The sequence below is a fragment of the Cupressus sempervirens genome, chromosome 2 (genome assembly GCF_028749045.1).
Source record: "Cupressus sempervirens isolate cs-2001-9-10 chromosome 2, ASM2874904v1, whole genome shotgun sequence".
Classification (NCBI taxonomy): Eukaryota; Viridiplantae; Streptophyta; class Pinopsida; order Cupressales; family Cupressaceae; genus Cupressus; species Cupressus sempervirens.
The window spans coordinates 61,881,525-61,891,984 of record NC_143119.1 but is presented as its reverse complement, the minus strand read 5'-3'; the positions used below and the strand labels follow the sequence as shown (position 1 = coordinate 61,891,984).

The window sequence follows — 10,460 nt, the reverse complement described above, 5'->3', positions numbered from 1 at the left end:
TTTTAAGTATTTAGTTTAGAAAAGTGAATTCATTAAATATCTATAAAAGGGAGTTGTACCTAGAATAAAATTCATAGGGAAAACATAATATAAGTGCTTACCCAATTTTTTGGTTAATAATTCAAGTATCTCTAACATTTCATTTTAGAATAGGAATAACATTGTATCAGTATGTTGATTTACAGACTAAAACTAGAAAACTTATTTCAATACATGTATTTGGATCTATGGGATTTACACGATAAGTAAAAAGAAACTAGTAATCCATTTTAAAATTATTATAATGGGTTTTGGAAGAAATTATAGTTATCTTAATTAATATAAAATATCTAACTGAATTTCAGAATGTTATGCAAGTGGCTTTAGTCTAGGTGTTTCCTCCACCTCCACACACATCAAACAACTTCAAATAGCATTTCCCCAAGGTGACTAAGCCCTCAACTCATCAGCTGATAAAAAAACCTAGTTTTAGCCCTTCACTAGGCCTACTTCCCTAGTAGGCTTATAATGTGAGCCTGATTTAAGTATTTTATTGTGTACCTTTTAATGTTTTTAATTTTTATGTGATGCTAATGATGGATGTGATTATGATTATGATGTGATTATGCTCATGATAATTGAATTAAATTTGCAGGAAATTGAACCCCTTTCAGGAGCATCTCGTACAGTCTCATGGATCGACAGGTATAAGTCAATACTCCTTATAGACAGTCTATTTAATACACTTATCAATAGTAAGATTGATGTCTTCTAAGATCTCTCCCATTTATAGGTACCAGCAAATAGGTATTTGTTAGAAGTGTCTTCCTCGAGTGAGGGAAATATAGGAATAGAAAAGGAAAGTGAGACATGTAGTTTATCTAGAACAGGGAGATTAACTAGAGGTCAAAGGACTAGAAGGAAATTCAATAAATGCATGAAATTTTTCCTTGCTCAAGGGGGGTCATGTTCTTATGATGATGAGACGGAAGGCGACATCGAGGTGCCCTTGAGGTACCAACATCTACAAAAAATTTGGGTACCCAAGGATCTTCCTCCAATAAACACTGATTTTTGTGTTAACGAGAGGATATATCGCATATCACCATCATCACTACATGGTTTGGGCCTATTTTATATGGATGGCATAAAGGTGTCTTACAACAAAGTTTTTGAATTGATGGAGTATGTTGGACCATGTTACGATTACAAAAGTTGGATGCATATTGTTAAATATAAAAAAAGTATGTGTAGGTATGCCCTCTCGACAAATTATATACAATAGCAAGACAATAATCAAAATAAAAGTGTGGTTATATACATTGATGGAAGGCCAAAAGAAATAGGGAATATTGTGAGTTTTATAAATAGTACATGACCTGGGTTAACTATAAAGCAACCCAATTGCATATTTGAGGCGCGCGAGGGAAATCATGTATTCATCTGTGTGATAAAATCAATACGTGCAGGGGAAGAGCTTCTTATTGATTACAATTTGAACCGTATAGATACAAACGAGGCTACTATCATGGGGGTGGTACATACTATTAAACCAACTTCTAATCAATGACTCCAACATACCATTTAGTCAATAAATTTTTGTCTAACATTTTTATACTCATCTTTGACACAGGGGCACAATATGGAGCAACTGCCCAGAGGGGATGCTGACGATGCTCCCGGCTCATCTACACATGAGCAAGTAAAACTCATTTGTAATTGTGCAAACTAGATAGAAGCAAAATGTTATTTTTTTAATGTTGCTTTCTTTATTGTTTTAGAGTTATTTTGATAATACTAATACTATTGTTGTCACAGAGGGCTAGTGGTCAGAGGGAGGAAAAGGAACCTGCAGTCCCTCAGCAGGCCCCGCCTGAGGAGGACCCTTTCTATATCGATTTAGCAGAGACCAATGACCTAATCGGTTTGATTAAAATTAATTTAAAGAAAATTAGCAAAGAAATTCTACATTTGGCAACCATAAAGCCTATGACTCAACAAATAAAAGATAGGGCATCTGAATTGTTGCACACCTCTGAGTCCTTAAAAGTAAGTATTAATGAAATTTTTAATTATAACAAGAGTTCAATAATGGTTTTTATGTTATTCTCTTTTATGGCATTAATTAAAATATGGATGCGTTGTCTTTACAGAGTTTTTTTCTTGATTTTGAGCCCCGTTCCCATGATGAGGGTGTAGTAGGTGGTTCAGGTAGATCGCATGTTCCATTCCCCACTTCTGTTTTCCACTGAATATATATAGGAATGATCATAATCATTGACAATACATGCTCGAACAATCCTTTTTTTTAATGCTCTAACAATCTTGTCCATGCTAGTCCACGTGTTCTATATTTATGCATGCTCTAACAATTTTATTCTTTAGCTTCACATCAATTGAATCCTACGATGACACCGCCTCCATCCAGGACAACCACAAATCTCTTTCCGACTGCTGAATCAGCAACACACAGCTTACATGCATTGACTGTTGCACCATCTACTGGTACACAAATCCCTCTTTTTCTCTCTTATGACAACAACAAACAGTTTCTTTTTTACAACTTTATAACATCAATTATCATTTGTTCTTTTATACTTCGATCGTGATAAAGACTTATGAAACTTATAAAAATTTTTGCAATAGGACCTACAACGTCATTTCCTAGATGTTCCTATGTTCCTAGTACGGGAACGATGAAGGATGTCACATTGATCGTTAGCGACGATGAAGGCATTCCATTAAAAGTAGCCAAAGTTCCAAGTACTTTAAAGTTATTATTATTCTATAGTGATATAATAGTAATTTAGTTTTTGATCACTCTTCATCGACTAATGGTCCCATGATTTTTTCGTAGGGAATGATCTTTTTTGGAGAAAACTTGGTGATGAGTGTTTGCGAATATTTGGGCCCACCATGCATACCTGGTGGAACATCATATCCTAACTAAAACCCCAAACCACTATTTTGATTTCATATCATTGCTATAATAGTTTTCCTTTTCGTCCATTTCTTGAACTATATTAAAGGTAGCTTCACTTCATTTATGAGTCTAACATGTTTTTTTTTACTTAAAAGGTGGAATCACCAACGCAAACCATTGAAGGATGATCTTATAGAGAGCATGACCAAACTCTTTCGACCTCGTGCATTCAAGAGAAACAAGCTCCTTGAAAAAGCTATTTTATGTTTGAAGTATATTAGGGACCAATACAGAAAAAATTTATGGGATAACCCTAGGTACGAGCGTCCGCCCTATGTTCCTGAGGCTGAGTGGCAGGCTTTGATTTTGGATGGAAAGTATAAAGCTGACAAGAAAAATAATATTACAACAGTGGAGAGTACAACAAGGTATGTGATACTATTGAGAATCTAATTATGTACTAATTAAGCTCCATATTTATACTATCTAACATATTTCAAACTTTTCATAGATTGCCTAACACATCAAAGGCAACAAAGGCAAGACTAGAAAAGCACAGGATACACAAGCTCGGCTCTGGTGGTTTTTTGAAACTTCAAGAAAGAGTTGTAAGTATTAGTAAATGAAAAATTGTATCAAATTTTTTATATAATGTGAAGGGAAATGCTAGGACTCCCTTATTTAGCTCATCAATTATAAATAGGTCAATAGAATATAATAACAGTAGTGGATTTTCATATTCAATATAAACAATTCAACAATTGAAGTCAAGACTCTGCAATCTAGATTAGTGAAGAAAACTTGTGATTCACTAATATGACATTATTTAAAATCTCACCCTTGACTGAATTTTCCTCCAATAGTTGAGAATAAAGGCAGTGATTGAAAGAATGAGGGAATGCAGCAGCACTTGCAGCCATTTTTATTTCCAAAGAGCTGAACTAACTCTTACCCAACTTAAGAATTTGGAGAAAATATGTTGGTACAAGCAAAGCATACAAACACGCAACATTTATATAGTAGATTACTCCATCAAAACTGCTCGATTTTTCTCCTATTATATTGTGATGGATATAGATGATTTTCTGTTGATATTTTAACTACCCTCCATTGGTTGATGAAACAATGCAAGTAAAATTCACCATACCACGCAAAAATGCAGGGCTCAGAGTTCAAGAGATGCCTCACAGAAGACGATAAGAGAATTGGCTTCCAACAAGTCTATAGAGCTGTGGCTAAACAACTACGAGCTAAAATTAGTGTGGAAGGTTCTAATACTGATGCATTTGAGCCACAGGTAAATAAGCTAAATGAAATTTATTTCAAATTGAATACTTTACCAATTAGTCTATTTGATGTTAAGTTCCAATATAAAGTGAGTATATCTATTTTAAGCAAGCAATGATAACAATGCATAGGATGTTGGAATGTAGCCTGACAATCCTTCTACACAATTTGTGGATGTTGAAGGTTCGCATAATGTGCATCCCAGTGGTGGAGGTATACATTTTCTATTAAATTTTTTATATGTAATTGCAATTGGTGTTTGGATTAACATAACATTTTGTATAGCAGTTGTAGAGGATCGAGGGGTCGATGTTTATGACCGTGTTGATGTTGAGTCCAGAAAAAATGATGTGGTCAGATCAGGTAAAGAGACACAGTTATGTTATTTAAAATAATTAAATACTTGTAACAATTATAATAAATTATTTTTAATTTAACTCTTTTATTTGTTATTGTAGAGGACCCCCCTTTGCAACAGCATAGGAATTTGAGATCATCAAGAACAGAGAACAGAACAACTGATGAGGGGGGAATTGATGATGACACTGATGCTCCTCTTAGAGCTTACATAGAAAAAAGAAATAGAAAGAAAAAAAAGAAATTATTGTCACTACATACCTTAATTGATAATGACTGTATTTTATGTCTCAATGAATTTAATTATGTGCTAATGAATGTTCATGAATTATGTGTTAATGCAGAATATTGATGAATGTTGCATGTTAACAAATCTAATGTGTTAATGAATGTTATCATGTGATATTGATTGAATGTTGCATTTTATTAATGGTTGACAGAATGAATGAATGTTAGATGTTAACGGGGAATGTAGAGTGATGTTAGGGGGAGGGGGGTGGGGCCAAATGAGCTTCCATCTTCACGTGGTTGGCCCTATTTAGTAGAGAATATTAAACTATTCTCGAAACAAAGTGAAGGTCAATAAGATACTTGTTATTACCTTTTTTTTTTTTAAATTGTGTGCTTTAGCCTTGATTTTTGAGCATGACATTAACCTTTAAAAAACTCCATGGTTAAGAAAATTTGGGTTGGAGTGGTGCTTAGGTGGGTAACATATCGAGAAAGCCCAATGCTTCACCTCCATGAGCAAACCTCGATGCAATGAGTATTTAGTGTTCTATTCATTCTAATGAGAAAGAAGTTATTGTGAAACACTACTCATAAACATAGACCAATGAGTTTGATCGAAAACTACACAATTCAATCCTGATAGCAACATCACAACATTAAAAAAACATATAACTTGTTAATACACAAGAAAATTTTGTGTCAATAACAATAGTTTTTGGCTAGTTGAAAGTAATACTTATCTAAGTTGTTTGTACTTCCTCATGTAAGACATTTGATATTTACTTTATTGATACTAGAAGAAAATATAATGAACTCCTCCTTAGACCGTTGAAGATAATAATGCAACAAAACCAAATCTATAAAAATTAAGAAGAGTGTTGACATAAGAGAAAACAAGAGGAGAAAAGAAACATAAGATATATACTCAAATAACCACTCTACCCCAAAACACACGAATGTGTGTTAATTCTCCATATAGGTTGTGATACACTCATAAACTCCAACGCTTCATAAGAGATCACCACTCTAATTTCTTATGAGTTCAAATACCATTTCCTTAAAAAAGCCAAATAAAATTATCCATTCAATCTTCATCCAAGACTTCAATATGTAGGCCAAAGAACCTACATTGATTTTCCAAAGCCATAAGCCAATACTTGGTTGAGATAGCTCAATTTACTTATGTGATCCAATGCTTCATAAGGGATCTATGTTTGATAAGTATGGTGTTTCATACCATATGCCTAGTATTATGCTAGGAACACCGGTGCATGATGATGCAGTGGACTGAATTTTATGTTACAAAATTTGTTGTAGCTTAAGAGGGGAGACAACAAAATTTTAAGTTGAAGCTTCTGCAATTGTCAATTTTGAGATGACAAAATCTATTATAGGGAATTTAATGTTATTATGGTGAATAAAACAAAGAGGATGTTATTTTTCAAGAGTGGTTTTGAAAGATTTGATTAGAATATGATTGAAAGAATACAAATGGAAGTACATGTATTTCCATTACTCATTTGTTTGAGGATCTGATAAATTGTCCTAAATCATTAGATAAGAGAAACATCCCCAAGATACTCATGGAAAACTATCCTCGTCCTTCAAAGAATGTTATCACAATGCTGAACCGGCATATTCTTACAAAAGAGGTTCAAACTTCCATTACATTCATAGGAAGTTGAGGGGTAGTGCTACTATCGTGAAATCATTCTAGGATGTCATTGTATGACTTAAGAAAATTTTCAGATCTATTCTTCTGAATGCATTAATTTGGTGATTGCATGATGAGATAATTCCTGTGTCATTAACTTCATCAACCCTAGAAGAGGAATGTCAGAAATGTTATTAATGATTGTCAAAGAATGAAAAAAAAATATTGTTCCCGTGTTGTAGTGTTTTGTTGAGTTGTTGTCAATTGGAGCATTATGACATATAGGCGATCAAACAAGTCCTCAAGGTTATAAGCAGCACACTTATACCTCCCCTGCAGGCCATTCAAAACATTTGGTGATTCCTTCCAGCTTGAACCTCCACTTCCTCGCAGTTTGACATGTTACTTGGATGGTCTGGCCTTTTAATTAGGCTTCAAATTATTACAAAAATTGTGTTATGGCAAGCCCTAGGCTCATAGCATTGTCTCTATCCATACCTTAATCAATCTGCAAGCTCAATTTAGGATGCAATTTTCTAAAGTTTTCCCAACTAAACTTCCCAAGAAGACCACCCCGCCGAAAGGGATGAGACTCTTCTAACAAATGTGCATACTATATGCCTAAGGTGGAATAAGGTTTTACCAATGGAAGCCCTCTTGACACATACAACAATATTCTGCTCCTCCCCACCAATCACAGTAGTGAATGGATCCATTCTTGTGGTCTAAGATCTATAAGCTAGGGTGTAACTTATTTTTGGCTGGTGTGCCCACATTCTTTGGCAGCTGCTCAAATTAAACAATAATTGTTTTCAACATCATCAATGGCTACTTCCAAGTCAGTTTGGTCCCATCTCCTAGCAATAAGAACTTTTTCATCAAAACCCCAAATCTTACATGGACATTGTATTTTTATTCTGTCATATTTTGTGCAGCTTAATCCCTGATTCCTTCACTTGCCACACAAATTGTGCCAATAAGGGTTTGGTTTTCTTTGACTGTTTCTACATTGATATTGGTTGGTTTCTGTAACATGTCAGCATAAATGTGGGCAACCAATACGCTATTTATTTTGGGAGGATGTAAGATGCTACATGCCCCTATCAACCCCAAATACTACAAAATACATTTAATTTATAAATAACAATGTGCATGGTTGGGGTTAACGAGTAGTTCATCCATGTGCTTGGTTCTGATTTGATGAAAACTAAATCTCTTAATAACCTACCTCAAAAAACAATTTGGCAATTGAGATTGGATATTAAAAACCACATATTTGGCTGTTTGGATGGTTTGCTTGTAACTATGTAATTAATGCATTGGATTCGGATTGGATCAAAATTTTGCTAATACCCATTTTGTTTGAATTGTTAAGGTAGCTCTTCCACAAGAATTTTTTTCTGCTTTAGATAACTTTCATTTCATTACAGGTTTCTGCGGTGTATTGATTGGAAAGTAATAGTGGCTCATTTCAAAAAATTATCAAATTTGTGGGATACTCAACTTCAGAACCTGCACAAACATACTCATGTTAAATATTTTTATGGATCTGTCCAAAGAGTTCTCTTAGAGATTGCAAGTTCTTGCAATTCATACTACTAAACAAAATTGCTTCTACGAAGATTGTGCAACAAGTGGATTTAAAGAACTAATAAAATTTAGAATAGATAAGTGTGATTGTTGTCATTTGGAAAGAATGCATATTTTTTGCTTCTCAATAACTTTTCTTACATCGTTCTTTATTACCTCTTATAGGAACTAGGATGACGGTAGGAGAGGTGGATAACAGTGTTTGGAGTTCTCTTCGATGATTTAGGTAAAATGCCATTATGCGATTCCATGCTCTATGGTGTTCTGATTTGGTTTGATAGCTTCTTCCGTTGTGAAATTTGGATTTTTAGCCTTCATCCCTGTTTAATACTAGTGTACAAATTTTTTATAGATTTGGAGTCTTGATTTTACTATTGAGTTTGTGTTCCTTATCTCTTCTGTGCTCTTTAACCTTGAGCAGTCAAATGATGAAAACATTGACAATATCCAGTTAGGGCTGTGTAATATTGTTCCATGCCTTCACTAGCCTAAATTTAGTTGTTGTAGGTATTGGTCTCTTGGATTGTTTAGTTCTACCAATCCACCCTTCTACATCGTTATTCTGTAGGATCCTTGAGGTTGTCAGCCTCTGAAAACTTATACCAAAACCATTCTGCCCTGAAATCCTCACGCTGCTGCTTGTGATGGCTAGGAAACTTAGTTTGCCTATCTTTACTAGTGGCTGTGTCAGATTGTGTGACCTCCAAGTGAGCTGTTGTTTCACACTGGGGTCTTTCTGACGGGATCCATTAAAGTTCAAATAAATTACATCTACATAGGCGGGTGTATGAGCCACTTCATTGAACTTCATATTTTGCATTAAAAAATTTGCTTTAGGTTTTTTTTAATTAATTATCATCTCATCATCTTATTCAAATTCCATTTTTATTCTTTAATTGTAACAAGCTCGATTTTACATATAATGATGTGTGTGTTCTGTTCTTCTGTTTAAGATAGTATGGTCCTGTAATTCACTAACTTCAATGTTTGATTCCTATTACTATGATTTAATTTGACACTTGGTTATTGATATAAATTAAAGCAAGCTTGTATATATCTCTATTGGCACAACCCATGGAGCTTCATCCTCATACTAGTGATTCTTTAGCAAGCTACACCTTATGAGAATTACAATGTTATAGTAAAAAGTATAAATTCTAGAAGCATGGGTAGCAAAAAGGAGAGAATATATATTTCATTTAGCTGCGTAATGGAGTCAGAAGATCGAGAGGATGTCATTACCATCTCCAACACCAGCCGAGGGAGCAACAACAGGGCACCGGCAAACAATATGTGTACAACCAACCTCAACAATAAGAAGAGAAAATGGAATGGAAGTTTCTTGATGCGCCATCCAATTGCTTGATATGACTCGTAGGCCCATTGATCTGACGCTTTGGGGCTCAGCAGCCAAGCAAGTGGGCAGTGAATTGCAACAAAGCTACTACTTGCAAGACACTACAGTTCTAGTGGTTAAGGGAGGCCGTGTTACTAAGTTCAATGGAAGAGTACTCAACACCACAGGTAATACACAACTGATGATCAATCTCCAAATTCTAGAGACAACAGAGTTAAAGTCATGGTTCAATGACAATGTTAAGGACAATGGTGAGCCATCGATTAGCTACACCCCACAACCTCCTGTAGTATTAAGAATGACAATTCATGACATACATGATCAAACTGTGCGTTCTACTTGTGCTATAAAGTGCATTGTGAAAGCAACCATTATAGAGGTCAACACAGACAAGCTATCCTACCCGGCTTGCCCCAACCAAGTGGCAAGAAAGCAATGCAAGAAAAAGTTGTCTGAAAATGAAAATGAAGAATGGTACGGTAAAAATTGTGACAAGCAATTTACGGAATGGAATTATAGCTACATGGTCCACCTATAATTGCAAACCACACTAGGGAGCTATGGGCAACCGCATTTGATGAAGGAGCAATACAACTGCTCAACATGACTGCGAACACATTGCTAGAGCTAGCAACTGAAGATGATGCTTGTGGCGGTGATGGCAGTTGGCGTCGCCGCCATAGTGGCCCCGCCATATTGCTAACCACAGATGTCGTAATTGTGACGTCTGCACGTGCATTGTGACAAAATAAGCATCACGTGCATAGCGACGCCATCACAATTGATGATTTTGCATCACAATTGCGACACATTCGTAAACATTGCGATGGCCAGCGGCGTCGATAGCAGTGCTACCGTGCTGCTAGCACCGTCGCAAGTTTCCATGGACATCGCTAGTGCAACACCCATGAAAGAACTATAAAGGCTCCCACCTCAGAAAACCCATGGGCAGATGCCAACGCCACCCTGTCGCAATGCATGGTGAAGATGTTGGAATTGCGATGGGAACCACATCCCTTGCGACTAGAACCACATCCATTGTGACGGGAGCAATGATGGGTTAGAATGTTGAGCTTGCGATG

At 35.5% G+C, this 10,460-nt stretch overlaps 1 protein-coding gene across 1 annotated transcript; it reads left to right on the top strand.

Annotated features, from left to right (window-relative positions):
* Positions 1–9,388: 9,388 nt before the first annotated feature.
* Positions 9,389–10,122, top strand: LOC149571061 (replication protein A 70 kDa DNA-binding subunit A-like). The gene is made up of 2 exons (XM_089815675.1): positions 9,389–9,802; positions 9,898–10,122. The coding sequence occupies exons 1-2, from the start codon at positions 9,389–9,391 to the stop codon at positions 10,120–10,122; spliced, it is 639 nt and encodes a 212-aa protein (XP_089671801.1).
* The last annotated feature ends 338 nt before the right edge of the window (positions 10,123–10,460 follow it).

What these genes read in the sequence shown, in the direction of transcription:
- LOC149571061 (XM_089815675.1), top strand. Translation starts at nt 9,389, where the DNA reads ATGACTCGTAGGCCCATTGATCTGACGCTTTGGGGCTCAGCAGCCAAG. An exon ending in CGGCTTGCCCCAACCAAGTG is followed by an intron (nt 9,803 to 9,897) that starts GCAAGAAAGCAA and finishes ATGGAATTATAG; the next exon opens with CTACATGGTCCACCTATAAT.